The 16,791-nt window shown below is 41.6% G+C and overlaps 2 protein-coding genes and 1 long non-coding RNA gene across 3 annotated transcripts; 1 reads left to right on the forward strand and 2 right to left on the reverse strand.

Moving 5' to 3' along the window:
- Positions 1 to 1,265: 1,265 nt before the first annotated feature.
- Positions 1,266 to 2,727, reverse strand: LOC116263618 (uncharacterized). Its single transcript, XM_031643352.1, has 3 exons — positions 2,220 to 2,727; positions 1,952 to 2,133; positions 1,266 to 1,838 (listed from the first exon to the last, which is right to left on the reverse strand). The coding sequence occupies exons 1-3, from the start codon at positions 2,725 to 2,727 to the stop codon at positions 1,266 to 1,268; spliced, it is 1,263 nt and encodes a 420-aa protein (XP_031499212.1).
- A 5,366-nt stretch (positions 2,728 to 8,093) lies between these two features.
- LOC116263619 (transcription factor PIF1-like) lies at positions 8,094 to 10,949 on the forward strand. Its single transcript, XM_031643353.1, has 5 exons — positions 8,094 to 8,444; positions 8,520 to 8,612; positions 8,776 to 8,841; positions 10,304 to 10,369; positions 10,617 to 10,949. The coding sequence occupies exons 1-5, from the start codon at positions 8,094 to 8,096 to the stop codon at positions 10,947 to 10,949; spliced, it is 909 nt and encodes a 302-aa protein (XP_031499213.1).
- A 506-nt stretch (positions 10,950 to 11,455) lies between these two features.
- Positions 11,456 to 13,926, reverse strand: LOC126410557 (uncharacterized). The gene is made up of 2 exons (XR_007574774.1): positions 13,670 to 13,926; positions 11,456 to 13,549 (listed from the first exon to the last, which is right to left on the reverse strand). It is a non-coding gene; the product is annotated as an uncharacterized LOC126410557 (long non-coding RNA).
- Positions 13,927 to 16,791: the final 2,865 nt, after the last annotated feature.

Here is a 16,791-nt window from a genome sequence, read left to right on the forward strand (position 1 = left end):
CCTAATTTTTAAGATTGTTTAAATTTTGAAAAAATTTACCCTACTTTTCCTATTTTTGTGTTTTTTTTCAAGTTCATAGTATTATACCCAAAGGAAATCTCATTGGATTATAAGAAAAAGAAACCTCACCGTAACGATAGTTGTGATCATGGTTTTACAAGCTGAATTTGTATTATGAGAACTTATAGCAATTCATCAGTGACATTGTCTTTTGTTGTTATAGAAGGAATCAACATGTAGCACTTGGTAACATATTGACCATGCTACTGAAGATCTACAGTTGTGCACTTTCCAACGTCACCTCATGCTTGAATGGATCAGAAACACAGGTGATTATATATATATATATATATATATATATATATATATGAGAGAGAGAGAGAGAGAGCCGATAAAATGAAAATGTATATCAAAACTTGGGGACAAGAAGTCTCCTAATTACAGTAACAGACCGCAAAATAGAAGCAAAAGAGAAAATATACAATACAACTCACAAAAAACGAAATAAGAGGGGTGGGAAGAGAGTGGAAGGACGGAACGACACCATCACCCACGCCGCCGCAACCGAATGGTAAAATGAACATCTCCCTGCACAAGACGAGCGACAAACTCCGGCGAAGAGAAGGTGCCCCTGAAATGCACCACCAAGCTGAAATGAGCCACCAATCTGAAATGAACCACAACCTCCAAACACGACCCCAAAAAACAGCTAAATTGGAGGAATGACATAAGAGAAAGAAAAGACGAATGCAAGGTGGGTCTGAAAGGCTACTAACAAGGGAATGCCAGATAGAGGTAAAGACACTAAAGAAAAAAGAGCAAGAGGTAAAAAGGTGAACCTGAGACTCAACCGCGGCGAGACAGAAGGGACACTGGTTACCTAAACTGATGCCAAGGCGCTGTAAGTGGTCAAAAGTGTTGATGTGGTCAGTAAGAAGAAGTGATGCAAAAGCAATGGCACGAGTAGAAGGGCCAGGGGACCAAAGGGATCGAGGTGGGAGCGACGCCATGGAAGAACCAAAGGAAGCCAGGTAGCAAAAAGAAAAAGTGAAACTCCGGGAAGGTGAAAGAGGCCAAGAAGGGGGTGCAAACGATGGGAGGTCAGCAAGGCGAAGGAAAAGAGGAAGGGCGGAAAGCAGGTCGCACCAAAAGTGAGATGGAGAGGTGCGAGAGATGGAACCACTCCAAACACTAGGGGAAGGCAAGTCAAATTTGGAGCAAATGAATAGGATGATGGGAGAGTGCTAAGTTGCCAGACGCCACCACTAAGAACACAGAGAAGACTCACAAGCCCGACTAAAGTTGGTAATCTCAACACCTCCAAGAAGACGCAGAAAGACAACCATATCCCAGCGCGCAAAGCGATCCAAAGGCCGCTCATCATCCCAGATGAAATTACGAATGATTCTGTCAAACCTATTCAGAACAGGCACAGGTCGAAAGACTGACAGAGCATGGACGGAGACAGACGGAAGACAGTGTTTAGCAAGAATAATACGACTTGGGAGAGAAAGCAGCTTTCTCTGCCAACACTGAAGGCGATCAACAAGCTTCTTCTCCACTCCATCCCAAAAGGAGGGCACAGGAGGCGACAACGAAATCTGAAGACCTAAATAGTCCATAGGTAGACCAACAGCCTTACACCCAAAGCAAGCTTCTGCAAGAAGTACCGTGGCCGGATCCGCGTGGATGAGGGAAAGATGACACTTAGAAGAATTAATAGAAAGACCCGATATGAGCTCAAAAAACCGAAGGATGAGCCAATTTCTCACAATCTGTTGGCGAGTAGCGGTGCCAAACAGGAAAAAGTCGTCAACATATTGAATGGTGGAGAAGGTCTGTAAGTGGGGGAGTGAATGTAGTGTGAGGAAGCCAACGACCGCCGCGTGATGGAATAAAGCAGAAAAGTACTCGGGAACCAAGTTGAAAAGTAAAGGTGATAACGGACAACCTTGACGAAGGCCACGACCGAGACACAAGAAATCACCATGCAACCCATTGAAGGAGACTGCAAGCTGGGCCTAGTAACAAGCGAAAGGATCCACTGCCTAAACGATGGACCAAAAGCAAGACGGGTATGGACGTCAGAAAGGAACTCCCAACTAACTGAATCAAAGGCCTTAAGATGTCCAACTTCAGGATGAAGAAAGGAAGACGCAGACAGTATAGAGAGTGAACAAATTCATTGGTGAGGACAACCGCGTCATGCAAACGCCGACCCTTGATGAAAGCAACCTGGAAGGGGTTAATGACAGAAGGCAAAACAGGCGCAAGCCGTAAGGAAAACAACTTAGCAATAATCTTATAAGGTGTGCCTAAGATGGAGATCAGATGAAAGTGGGTGACGTCCGTAGGGTTAGGACACTTAGGCACCAAGACGCAGGTGGCTCGATTAAATTCTTTAAGAAAGATGGAGTTGTAGGCAAATTCATCATAAAACGTAAACACATCAGCGCTACAAGCCTCCCAAATAGTGCGAAAAAATTCAATAGGGAAACCATCAATGTCGGACGCCTTACCAAAACCAAGGGTCCAGACAGCGTTTTTTATCTCTTGATGCAGAAAAGGCCGCTCAAGAGAGATCACACACGAGACAGAGAGGGAGGAGAGGTGAAAGTCTGGCAACGGAGCACGAAAGCGAAGAGGCTTAGAGTAGAAATCTCGAAAATGAGCAGTCAAATCCGGGAGAATGTCATTACCAAGAATAACCCTTTGCTCGATAACCATTGACTGTAGCAACGCCGGGTGACGCCTTTGAGAGGCGGCCAAGTGGAAGAATCTAGAATTCTGGTCTCCATTGGAAAGTCAACCCAACCTAGAACGCTGCTGCCAATGGATGGACTCCCTAACCCGCCACTCCTAAGCAAGACACTAGAGGCAAAAAAGACGGGAAGACTGATCTGCAGAAATATTGTCAGAAGACTGAATGGACAGGATCTCCTCATCCCAAACGGTCACATCAGAAAATTTGCCACTCCAAAAAATGTGTTTCCAGACGAATACCTCCTTCCTGATGGAGTGTAACTTCCGTGAGAGCCTAAAAGCAGCCCACCTACCATTGATGATGCGAGCCCACCATTTAGGGACGACAGCCATAAAGAACACATCACGGAGCCACCAAAGCTCAAAACGGAACCTGGCGCGCCCGGTACCATCCCTACCCTGAAGAAGGAAAAAGAGCAACGGAGCATGATCAAACAAGTGCCTCGGTCCTAAAACCAAGGAGAACAAAGGAAAAGCAGAGAACAACTCAGGCGAGAGGAAGACACGATCCAACCTACGTAGAATGGGAAGATTCTTATTGTTGGACCAAGTAAACTCACCACTATTCAAAGGCACGTCAAAAAGACCGAACTCCTCAACGAACGAATGAAAAGCAGACATAGACGGACTAAAAGTGATAGGGGAGGAAGAATCAGTAGAGCTAAGCAAACAATTGAAGTCTCTACCAAAAGCCAAGGTGAAGGAGCAAGCTGACGAGCATGATGCAGCTCATCCCACAGCTGGTCTCGCAAAGCCCCAACGTAAGGGCCATAGACCGCGGTAACTAAGACCAAGCCATTGAGCCAGAGACCGTTGAAAGAGGCAGAGATAGAGTACCTACCAACATGCACAATCACTCCTGTAAGAGGCAGAGACCAAGCCAGCAGGATGCCGCCAGCGGCCCCATTAGCAGGCAGGAATCCAAAGGACCGTTGACGCAACAACGTACGAACACAAGCATGAGAGATCACCGACAACTTGGTCTCAACCACGATAAGCACTGAAGGTCCATGTTGGTGAACCTAAGATGAGAGATACCTACGCCGATAACGGGCACTGTACATTCCAGCACGCAACCGACATGGGGAAACCACGCGAAGAGACATACGCCTGGCTGTCCTAGCCGCACTGGGGGGGAGGATGGAGGCTGCAGAAACCCCAATCCTGCGCAATTCCCTCCGCAACCTAGCGAGGCTGGAGTGGGAGACCGGCGCAACAACAACAACAAAAGAAGAATGTAGGAAATCAAGTCGTTCCTGCGGGAGAGAGACCTTAAGAGCGGCAAGCGCATCTGGAAGGGAGATGTCTAGCTCAACATCTAACAAGGGAGAGAGAGAGAGAGAGAGAGAGAGAGAGAGAGAAAGAAAGAGAGAGAAACAGGGAGAGATGAGCATATGAATACATACCTCTGGAAATTTTCTTAGTACATGCTTACCTTCGCCGGTCGCAAAGCATGCAGTCTGCTAATTATTGAGCATTTCTTTCATGTTACAATTCAAAAGCACTTATTGGCATGCCGAGTATTCCCAAATTGAACGGAGGGAGAAGTATTGCCTTCTCGACTAATTGAAATCTGAGGCATTAATGCAACAAGTGTTTCCAGCAGAACAGCAGTCCTCTTATCAAAGAGTCCAAAATAGGCAATGCTCCACAAAGATTCACCAATTGCTCACAAAACTAACTGTTTCAAAAGCTAATCTTATAAATAAGACTATAAGTACACAGCATAACATAGATGAAGTTCTATGGACAGACTCTCTTCTTAGATCTAATAATAACGTGCAAACTTTTCTAACTTCAAATTCAAATGCAGGCCTTCTTTTCAGAAATTTTATATAACAAAATGAAATATTCATTCCGAAGAGAAATATAATAGTGGCCCAAATGTAGGTGTTGACAGCGCCCCAAAATGGACGAATTTGAGGATGTTGCCCAAAAAGATTTGAAGAGGATGAACCAAAAGGCGAGATGAAAGAGGAAGCAGATGATATGATACCAAAGGAAGCTGGTTTGGAACCAAAAGCCCCAGTAGAAGTAGTACTGGAAAATGGATTTGAAGCGGTCTGGCCAAACAGAGATGTCGAAAAGTTGTTGGCTAGCAGGATTTGGGTCCCCGGAAAACGATAAATTATGAAGTTCAAGCAGTCGACTGTGAGCAGACTATCTCCACATTGCCTAGTCAGTGAGCTCCAAAACTCTCTTTTAATGATAGATAATATATTAATCTAGCTCAAATCTCCGATTAAGACAATGGACCAAAAAAGAATGGCATACAAATATATGGAACTTCTCGACTTGCACATAGAGAGACAAAGTATTTGATTTAGGAAAAAACAGAGAAAGTGGAGAGTTTTAGCCATCCTTCACAATAATCTATCTGTAATCCTCTGTAATTCTTCATTGCTTCTGCAATTAAATTAACAGTGGTGACTGGAGGCTGCACATGTATACTTGAGAATTTTCCTCAAACGTTGACAGCCTTAAAAATTGTTCACCCTCAGAATTGAGTGGTGATTTAAAGTTTTTTTTTTTTTTTATTAAGTTGTTGGTTCTGAATCCTGAAGGACCAGAACCTCTGCTCTTCTTCTGCCAAATTGGTGCTTGTTCTGGTCGCTTTCAAATGTGCCTTGAACTACTTGGATAAGGCTTCAACTTTGAATCACAGTGTTGAAACACCACTTACACTACCTCTGGTGGTCTCCAGCACAAACGGGCTCAATCTCAGGTTCTGTTTGTTCTCGCTGGGCTCTAGTACTGTCCAAAGTTTCTACCCTTGCTACTTCGTTTCTTTGCGGGAACGCCGGCTCTTCTGTTATAAAAGCAGCTTTCTTCATGTGAAGGGACAGTTTCCTCACCTGATCTTCCCATGCTTCAATCGGCCTTGATTTTTTTTTTTTAGATTTGTTTTTTTCCTTTAGAAAGAGAAGAAATGAAACACAAAAAGTGGACGGGTGCTCTTAATTCTTTATCTTTTCCTTTGTTTTTACATTCTCACTTCGTCAGTATATTACGTACAGTCTAAAATCAGGACAAGGAACTGCCATGCACTCTCTTCTGCAGGATACATGACTAGGTGAACATTTGGCCATATATGACGTCTGTGAATTTGGTTTGTTCCTCGCTTGCATCTTTAGCTCGTACTGGCATTAACAACTCTCTTGACAAAAACACAAAAGAATCTCATAAGTGCTACGAAGCGGCGGCCACCAACTTTGAATATAGGCTTCATTGCCTGAGTTCCGGATACGTGATACATTAATCTCAAATCTCCATGTAAGTGAGACGGTCGCACAAGAAAAAGGGCATACAAATATATGTAACTTCTGAACTTACACACGGAGAGACATAAAGTATTTGATTTGGGGAAAACCAGAGGGAGAGGGAGTGAGCTTTAGTCATCTCCACAGTAGTCCATATGTCATTCTTCACTGCAGCAGTTAAACCAACAGTGGTGACTCGAGGCTGCTGCACATATTTGAGAATTTTCCTCAAATATTGAGCGCCTAAATTGTTCACCCTCAGAAGTTGAGTGGTGATTGTTGTTCTACCAGAAGTTAGGCAGTGATTTATAGTTTTTTCTTATTAATTTGATGATTCTGAATCCTGAAGGACCAGAATCTCTGCTCTTCTTCTGCCAAATTGGTGCTCCTTCCGGTTGCTTGCTAATGTGCCTTGAAATACTTGGATAAGGCTTCAACATTGAATCGCAGTGCTGAAACACCACGAACACTATAACCTCTGGTGGTCTCTAGCACAAGCAGGATCAGCCTCAGGTTCTCTTTATTCTCGCTGGGCTCTAGTACTGTCCAAAGTTCCTACCCTGGCTAATTCGTTTCTTTGCGTGGACTACGGCTCTTCTGTTATAAAAAGAAGCTTTCTTCAAATGAAGGGACAGTTTCCTCACCTGATCTTCCCATGCATCAATCTGCCTTCTCTTTCAGATTTGTTTTTTCCTTGAGAAACAAAAGATGTGAAAATACAAAAGACGGACGGGTGGTCTTCATTCTTTTATCTTTTCCCTTGTTTTTTCACTCTCACTTCGTCAGTATATTACGTACACAGTCTAAAATGAGGACAAGGAACTGCCATGCACTCTCTTCTGCAGGATGCATGACTAGGTGAACAGTTGGCCCTATATGACGTCTATGAATTTTTGTTTTGTTCCTCGCTTGCATCTTTTAGCTCGTACTAGCATTAAGAACTCTCTTGAAACAAAAGCACAAAGGAATCTCCAGAGTGCTATGAAGAAGCAGCCACCGACTTTGAATATAGGCTTCATTGCCTGAGTTTGGGCAGAGATATTTGTCATCTTCCTTAGTACCCATCGAACTACAGATCAAGCTGTGAAATTAGAAATAAATCACTCCTTGATGGACAACTTACGTGCAGTCAGATCTGTAATGAAGTGAGAGACAAATGATGCATGTAGTTGGAACATTCATCATCAAACTATAGGAATGGTGCAGATCTTTTAATTATCTCCGATGAGGGCGCATCTAAGCATCAACAACGATGATAAGGAACCCAATTTCCATACACCACGTCCTACAAATTTATATTTGGCAAAATCTATTTCCATGGCAGCTCTACCTATGCTGTTACTAATATTAAATCCATTTCATTAATTTATTATAGTTGGGATCCCTAAGAGAGTGCATGGCATCTCCAATCATATCCTGAAGAATTTTCTTGCCAAATATTTATTTCATCGACAACTTGGTACCAATTGACAATAAAAAGGCCATGAACAAAATACTGTTTTGGCTTATTACAATTGAGAGAATAACAGGACATATGACAGTCAATGGTTGAAGGGGTTGTTTGGGAACGATAATACTGTTATGTATATTTATATAAAAATTGGGGCAGATTCACAAACATTTTAACAGGGCCCAAAAAGATCCGACTACTGAGCCTACTTTATCTTGTCACAATAATCATGTCATGGCAGCAAAAGGATGCTGTAGGTAGGTGGTGATCGGACTAACTAAATTAAGAATTTTTAGGGATCGCAGATGGGCATATGAAGGCCTTACCGATATCTGCATCTGAAAATACTATGCCAACTAAAGTTCTTAATATCTGCTGGGGGCTTGGAACTATCCTAGATTCTGTGCCTGAAATCCACGTAGCCACATAATGACATACTTCTCGCATCATTCTAGTAGAAGATGATAGTACTTAAACGGTCATACCACCATTCTTGCGTCTTCTCTCTTCCAGCCATGAACTACCATGGCAGCAGCTGGGGTTCTCCAACTGGACGGAATGAGCCCATCCCAGAATGCCCACCGCCATCACCAAGGACAGTTCAGCGACGGTATCCTGCCATGGTCTTCCCCGGTCCAAAACAGTCTTTCTACCATGATGGTGAGCCCTCTTGCTCAAAAGCTACTCCTCGGTTTGGTACTGAAACGAAAACAGCACACCCTGTCGGCCAATCTACTGTATCTGCTCGCAGCCAGATGGTCTCGGAGGTGAATGATCGGTGTACTGAAGATCTATCATGCGAAAGCATCTCTAGCTTTGAGGACTGGGCAAATCTTACCGATTTGTCATGGTCACCAGTCAACAAGTATGACAGTATTGGCAGAACTAACTCTAGTTGCCCGACCAGATACGGTGAAGAAGATGGTTCGTTCAGCGGAAAACAAATCGAAAGTATGGAAACGAAGAGTCAGGTAAGCATTTTTTTCACAGTGTAGTTAATACATAAAATAACAGATAGGTGATAAAGAGTATGTTTCCGATCACAGGCGGCTGCTCATGAAAATCTGAGAGTTGCCAAGAAGCCCACTGATTCTAGGAAAGGTCATTGCACCTCAAACACTCGCTATGAGGTGGAGAGAGTAAGTATGTCAGACAGGACGAATATGTGAGGTCGTTTGATAATAAGTTTTTGACATGATAGTAAGCATGGAGCTCTATATCCCAACAAACTGCTGAAGTAATTGTAGCAACTATGAATGACAATTGTAGAAATCTGTTCACTGAGTTGTCCGCTGTCGGCAGAAACGAAGGCACAGGATCAGTGAGAAGGTTGCAGCTCTCCATGACCTCGTACCCAATGCAAGAAAGGTCAGTTACATATACACACCCATATGGAATCATGAACACAAACATGCATCCACTTCCTCTTCCACCCACCACTGGGTGATCAGTCTCCTTTAGCTAGAGTTTGTGGTCACTGCCTCTTTGAAAAACCACTTAACAGGCTTCATATTTAAGAATGTTTTTCAATTAGATCGGGAGAAAGTCACATAAAAAAAATTCAATCAGTTCATCCCTTCTAATGAACAGCTTGCAGACATGTTAACTAAAGCTCTACTGGAGCTAGGTTCACTTTACTTTGAGACAAGCTTTATCTCCATCCAATGGAGATTCGCTTGTGGGGACGTGTTAGGATAAGAGATCACAATAACATCTCCGACGATGTACTCGGCAAAAATGGTTACATGATAAAGAAAGAGTTAATCGAAGAGATACTCTTGCCAAATCCAAAGGTGAAAATCAGCTACCATATATGGAGGCAAGAATATCTATCCAAATGTAGTCCCACTTAATACATTGGAGAACCCACAACTCTCTAAACAATTAAGAGAAATTGCAGCATTTGTGGAACAAGCCAAAAAGGCTGAACCACGTTAAGACTGGTGTGCATAAAAAATATGGTTATTTTATATTATTATTTTGAAATATTTGATTGTTTGTGTGTACAAATGCCTCTAAAAAAATTGAAGTTATTGAATTAGTGCCCTTTCAACCAAATTTTTTGGCTCCGCCGATGCAATACACCCTTTTCAATTGAAACGAAGACATACCAATTTCTCTTCGCCCCATCTTAACTGGATCTTAAACAAATTTAGATGGAAACGATAAAAATGTATTGAACATACGAGCAAAACTTGGGTCAATCATAGAATTTGAAAGTCAGGATTATAATTGAAAATTGAAATTACGTCCAAAGGAGTAGGATTTTAAGCAAAAAATCTATATATATATATATATATAAGGGTTTAACGACAGGAAGTTGATACTTTAAATTTTTGTTAATTTTTTTTATACAAAATATGAATATTCATAAATGTCAATTTAATATGAAGCACGCTTTCACTAGAGTTGCTTTTATAAGAAATATTGATTCTTCTACTACCAAAAATTTAACGTCATACAACCATTAATTATTCAAAAATGATTAAAACTAATATATTTATCAAATCACACCTAACATCATATCTATAGAGTTAGATTACACAAAAGGGTATTCAATAGTAAATCTTAAGGTGTCTGGTATTTGTCATAAATTAAGTGGTCTGGATTAATATACCAATATATATATATCCCACTCTTTTCTGCCCCTCTCCACCTCCTTCTGCCTTTTGTGTTCTTCCCAGGATGCTAAAATTGGACCATCTGAATCACACACTCTGTTTCTTTCCCCTCTTTATCTTTCCTCCTCTCTTTTTTGTATTTGTATTTTTAACGGACGATGCTACAATTTTTTTTTTGTCAACATTGTTGAAAGCAATCAATTCTGCAGCGTGATATGGCCTCCATGCTGGATGACGCGGTTAAGTACATGAAATCACTGCAGCTGCAACTTCAAGTAAGCCACCTAATTACTTTAAATTTATAGGCTCAGGCTTAAGACTTCTGAATTGAAGGTGTGAAAAGTTCAATACTCGTGGATGCATACATTTGCTTTAACTTATGGGGATTCATGAACAGGACAGTCATACTACAAAAAAGAAAAACTTCAGCCATTTAGCAACATTTCATGGTCTCTCTCTCTCTCTCTCTCTCTCTCTCTCTGTCTCTTAACTTGCAAGTCTTTTCGTATCGATGAATATTAGGCCATGCAGAGGAGCCTAGAATGCAGCGCTTGGATTTCTGCAGGGTTCACCGTCCAAGGGTACCTCCGGCCTCACCTTCAGTCAACACCACCACGCCAATTAGGACCGATCCAAGCATTCAATTTTGGCGGTGGACCGGTGGATCCATTCCTTCCACAGCGCTACCCAATTACTAGTTCAACACCTGCGCATAGCCAGTCTTCATCATCATCACCTTTTCTAATGCTGCCCAATCCTTCACAGCCATATCATGTCACCAACAGCATAAACTATGCACCGCCTTCGCATCATCATCACCGAATGACGCAGACGCAATCCGGCCAGGTGCTTTAATTTGATTTGTTCAATCTTGTTTCCAGCTAATTTTATCTAGGCTAGCTCTTGATTTTCTGTAGTCCTCCGTGTGTTTTATATATCATACAAATCTACGGCGTCTACTTTTCCTAGCAAATATACTGTAGGTTATGGATCCTCAATTTTTTATTGAAATGGAAGAACTTTCGATGGGTTAGTTAAAAGGTGTGAATTCAGAAATTTCTGTTGTCATCCATAATTAATTGATAGTTATTCTAGTTGTCATGATCTCTAACTCTATAAGCATGTAGTACATTATCAGCAAAAAATGCGCTTCTCTGTGTCTGGCATCGGCAGATGAAATTTGGCGTTTCATCCTCATTCTCTCTAGTTGCCCAGGGTTCTCAGTAATGGTGGGTCTTACAAGCAGAGGACACTCCGACATGTCAAGGCTCCACAAGCCCCAAATCCTCATGAGAAGTGGGATTCATCCGCAGCCTATAGCATGTAAAGCAATCAAGGTGTTTATAATTAGACATGAACTCTGAGACTCATAAGCTTTTCCTGTATATTTCATATGCAGTAAAGGGACTTTATGACCAACATCAAGACTATCTCAACTCAATGTTTCAGTCGGGCCTCGCCAGCTTCAACTGTTTTTAAGCAGAAACAGAGCTGGGGGATCACCCCTATTCCATTGAAGCTAAAAGAATGAACAAATGAGTCTATATCGGCAGCACGGACAATCAGCCCACCCATCCCACTTGCCCAGAGAGCAAGGATACAACTTCTACAGAAAAGAAACCATTACAGGGAATGCTGTTCTGAATCCACCTAGAAAAACCAGAGACTACCTCAATGTGAGCAGGCAAATGATGGCCCGTTGCAATTTTCTGGAACCAAGATTTCCATGCCACACCCTTAGATTTCAAGAATATACAAGAACTTTCCTCAGCTATCTCATGAAGCACCCAAGTCAAGTGAACTGTTTCCGGAATGGCCCTGCTATGATTGTCCACCAAGAGTTTCCTCCCTTTCAACAAACCATCTTTAAAAAGAATCTTCTTTGCTTCTTTTTCATGAAGGCCAATTTGAATGATCCAGCCTGACAAATCCTTAACGAGCCAACAAGGAGTAAAAATAGTATTGCGCAGCCACACCTTAATTGATCACTCACCATCCAAAGGCCAATCTTGCTTTAATATCACTTCAACACAAGCATGCCAAACCTCTTTTTGCCTCTCTCGACTTCCTCCACACATTCTGATGTTTGGCCTAATTTCTAAAACACCATATTTTTCACATTACAATATTAAAAAAACCAGACCCCAACATTTCTTCCTCTCTTTGCCAAGCAAGGCTTTTGTTAAAATACCACACCAGCTCTGCACAAATGGCCCTAACCGGCTTCCGACCGATGCCAAACCATCCATCACATAAGCCCAGATATTAGCAGCAAAGGCCAGAGGGGCAATTCAACAGCACATGGTCTTGAGTTTCTACATGTTTTTTACGTTGGAAACAGATCGAGGCCAAGTTTAGGCCAAAACGCTTGTCTTCCGGAAGATTTTTGTTTAAGAAAGAGTGCCACCACAGGGCCCTCGGAGATCACAGTGAATACATCTGCTGCACCCCAACTTTCGTAAGAAGCCTCCAAAACCTACCAATATCGACTACCTAACAGCCAGGCCAGATTTTCTTCCTCCAATTGACTATTGTACTCTTCATCCGAATCCTCTCCCAAATTTGGATCCTGGATTTGATTGGAGAGTTGCTATTTTGCCAACACAAGGTTTCCTGACCCTGGGTCAGATTAACTCTACAACTTTCTCTGATAGGAGCAAAAACATTCCTTCTAGTTCTAGAGTCCCCATTATACTGCAGTACCGCACCTTCGCTAGCTTCACCTGTGGGCGGCAAGAAACTCAACCACAATCCACTGCGCAGGGCAAGGGCGCCTTCCCTCCATAACGCCTCTAAATCTTCTTTTCAAATAAACATTACACAGAGCAAGACCAAACAACCAACAAGTTGTTGGAAGATAAACCAGGTACAAGATCACACCAGAAAAAAGAAAAGAAATAGGAGAAGCCTAGTATTAGTGTAACAATAAATTCAGTTTAGAGGGGCTTTCCCTTCCCCCATAACAAACTCTTGAAAAGCCTGCATTGAAGAGGAGGAGGCCACGGCTTGGTTTGAGCCGGCTGTGAAAAAGCATGCAATTGAAATCACCAGCCAATATATGGGGGTGTGGAAAAGAGAGAAACACCATTGAGAGATCAGACCAAAGGGAGGGATCCCTATACGCGTAGACGGGGCTATGGACTGCAGTAAAGAACCCATCAGCCTGTTGGTTTATAACAGAAATTGGCATTCCTCCAATTACGATTGACGGTGCGGGGGTGAGAGAGAGAGAGAGAGAGAGAGAGACAGACAGACAGAGACAGAGAGGGATTGGACTCTTATGTTTGGATGATCCTTAATCTATGTAATCGTATCTGCCTATCTGGTGGGAGTCTGCCTAATTAACGCCATCTAGCTAATCAACCCAAACGGTAGAGACAGAGGGGGAGCGCTTACCTTTCATGACCAAGATCGCCCATTCACTTTAATAAACTCTTCTCTTGTTGCTTGTTCCCCTGCACGGAAAGTAATCAGCAAGAACAAGAGCAGGAATTAAAATTTGCATTTGTCTAGATGTATAGTTGCCCAGTCTGCAAAAGAACTTAAAGAAGTACTTGCAAAAACATAACACAAACGTTTGGGTGATTTCGCAAGTGACACCACATCATCTAGATCTTGGTTGGGAACCAGAGGTGAGATCATGGGAGGGACATAGGTGTGAAAATGGAAGCGCAGATAGAAGAGGAGGGTGAGTACTTGTAGCTGAAAATCTGGAAGAGATTGCCATCTTCAGTCCCATTTGTTTCTTCAATGAGAAACTGTTTTCTTTTTTTTTTTCCTTTTTGGGAGTCGAACGGGGTACAGGCATGAATAAGAAGTTAATAAAAAGAGATTCTGGTTCTTGGTCTGCATCTGGCAGAATGACTCTGATCATTGGTCTGTCTATGATGATGTTGATTTCAGCATCAGAATTCAACTAGTTTTAACTTTGAGCTAACTAAAGTCAGGTTCAAAATACCGTCACGCAGAAACCGACCACAGATCTTATCCTCTGACGCCTGCGCACCAGTTATAAAGAAAATGTGTGCCTTTTCTGTCATTCTAATCACCACCCACCTGTTCACTTGGTCTTATCGATCAAGGAAATGCCTACATGCAGCGTTGGTGCCAGCGCCTGATTGGAGGGCTCGGAAGGCATCACGAACGAAGAAGCAACTGCTTCCACGTTGAAGCTTATGGCAGAGGCATGAGTTCATCCGGTACTTGGCGTCTGTAATGGTGAGAATTCAAGAGCTGGGGAGCTTGAAGCCAGGGGCTGAGGCTGAGTAACTAGGAAAGGAATTTTGAATATTATTGGAGCTTCGAAGATGCAGGACTCTTCAATGCATTTTGTGTTTATGGGTATTTCAATGCATCAGGGATTGGCACTACAAAACTGCATATTTTTACTGACTTGTGTAACGCATTATCAACGTTACTGAATCCATAACATCCTTTTACAACATCACATATGCAACACTTTCTATTGCTAAAGCATGGGTAAGTGCTTTCAATGTCGCATAAATGTATCTGACATACATTCATTTGTCATCCATAACGCGGTGGTGGTATTTTAATAAAAGTCATCCGTAACGTCGTTTACAGGTTACAAAAAGGTCATTAGTATAACATGACGCCATGAAAGCATTGATGAATTTTTGCGTCGCACTTGCTAAAATGGAAACCGCCTTACCAAAGATTTTTCTTTATGTGTTTTCAACGTTACTAAATGTTGAAATTCTTGCAGCGCACATTGTTAAACTGCGAGGGACGTTTTCAGTTTGTTTAATTTAAGGCCATTTTTTGTTTTGTCTCAAATATCCTTGTTGGGAAATCGCTTTTTTTTCAGTAAGTTTGTTTTCTCTTGTATTAGACGTGAACTATGTTTAGATGATAAAATTATCTATCACTTTTTATTTTTATTTTTTATTTTCAATCATTCATTGTAATTAATTGATTCTTGATTAGATGACTAGTAACTTTTAAAAAACCATTTATTTTTCTATATCAACTAACTATTGTTTGAGACGCCTGTCAAATTTGTTTGTCTATTTCTTAATTAAAAATGAATGGGGTCTGTCCCTGCTCCGCCTCCAACTTCTCTACCTCTACCCAGCCCTATCGGTCTTTTGAAAGACTTAAACTCGAAAGCCGAAGAAAGAGCCCAGCCATTGCAAGCTCTCCTCCAAGCCATTCCTCTTGCGTATTCGGCGTCGGCAGAGGGAGGGAGGCCTGATTACCGAGCGTTAGAAGTCGACCCCAAAGAGAAGCTGTGGAGTGACCGAATTAAGACTTGATCCGAAACTTTCGACTTCTCAGATTCTCAACCCCTTGACATGTAAGCCATGTATTTTCAACTTTCGCCTTAGCCCTTCTATTTTCTGCCTCTTGGAGCGAACTCTGTTTTCTCCCTTTGTAGTTCTTACTCTTTCTCACTTTGTAGATGAACAAATAGCAGAAATATAAGTGTGTGCTCAGAACCAAACTGGTGCTTCTTTGACATCAATTTTGAGAAGTCTATGGCAGATGCAATGGAGGCAATAGCCGACTCCATTCCGCTTCGGTGTTTCTTTCAGTAGTTAGTGGAGATGCATTCTTCGCATTAGCCTTGTCTAACGAGATGTCATTCTATACAGGTTTTGCATTACGACCAAAACGTAGTGTTAGCAAGAAAGACTTCCACATATGAGCACTAAACAACGTGAACTTGGAAAAGATCAGAAAAATATGGGATGTATTAACTGCGCTCTCATGCCTGGACGGTTGAAACCTCCACCACTTTAGCAAAAGTGACATCCCAAACAGTACTGCAGTCTGTTTGAAGGTCTTTCTCCTTCTATTTGGTGTTAATGCAGTTAATTTAGAGGCACGAAACAGAAACAAAGGCAACAATTGAGTGAACTTGGAACTCTGGCTGACCTGCAACTATAAAGAAAATGCACATACAATGCTGAAATTCGAGAACTGTCGACATTTCACCCTTTACTGTAGAAAATTATGATTCATTGACCATCAAGAAGGAGTGAAGATGTCAAAGAAGCTATATCACATGGAGATGGCTGAAGATATGGAGATCAAAAAAGTTCCAACATAATTTCTGTTGGAGAATATGCAACAAGAGTTCAGAGCAACTTTTGATACAGCAAAACAAAAAGTAAGATGCAGAAAAAACACACTGGTGGGACTATTCAACCCATGAAAATTTGGCTTCGCTACGACACCATGAATATACTTTTATCCTATCCTAAACTAATAGAGATGAAATGAATGCATAACGAGTATCCAAGCGCGGTCAAGAAAGGAAATAACTCAGATATATCAAGAACGCAGGATGCCTTCAGTCTTCACGTCTGCATGGCATCAAAGAGGAATTTTCATTTTATTGTTTTTCCACTAAACCAGACAACAGACGCGATCCACAAGTTTAAAAACCCAAGAAAAATTACATCTAATGCATGTTTTATGCCGTATAAATTGGCTTCTTTAGGATCTAAAAACGAATCTTTTAATCTTTCTCTGTTTATAACATAGTCATAGAGAACAACTTTTTGCGGAAAAAACACATTAAGAACGTTCAGCCGAAAAAAGGAAAAAAAAAACCTTTTTTTTTAAAAAAAAGCCAAAACAAAAAAAATATGAAAAAAATCCCATAGTGCTTGTTTCTATTTTTCAATTTTTATTGTTGCTTATCTAATTGTTTTATGTTGTCTTATTAGCT

This window comes from Nymphaea colorata, chromosome 11 (genome assembly GCF_008831285.2).
Source record: "Nymphaea colorata isolate Beijing-Zhang1983 chromosome 11, ASM883128v2, whole genome shotgun sequence".
Lineage (NCBI taxonomy): Eukaryota > Viridiplantae > Streptophyta > Magnoliopsida > Nymphaeales > Nymphaeaceae > Nymphaea > Nymphaea colorata.

Bases quoted from the DNA above. Each gene is read 5' to 3' on its own strand.
- LOC116263618 (XM_031643352.1), bottom strand. From the start codon at position 2,727: ATGGTTATCGAGCAAAGGGTTATTCTTGGTAATGACATTCTCCCGGAT. The intron at 2,134-2,219 runs GTCGGCGTTTGC...TTCATCCTGAAG, and splicing joins CCAGGTTGCTTTCATCAAGG to TTGGACATCTTAAGGCCTTT. The intron at 1,839-1,951 runs GTTGTCCGTTAT...CCCCACTTACAG, and splicing joins CGGTCGTGGCCTTCGTCAAG to ACCTTCTCCACCATTCAATA.
- LOC116263619 (XM_031643353.1), top strand. From the start codon at position 8,094: ATGGTCTTCCCCGGTCCAAAACAGTCTTTCTACCATGATGGTGAGCCC. The intron at 8,445-8,519 runs GTAAGCATTTTT...TTCCGATCACAG, and splicing joins GTATGGAAACGAAGAGTCAG to GCGGCTGCTCATGAAAATCT. The intron at 10,370-10,616 runs GTAAGCCACCTA...GATGAATATTAG, and splicing joins CACTGCAGCTGCAACTTCAA to GCCATGCAGAGGAGCCTAGA.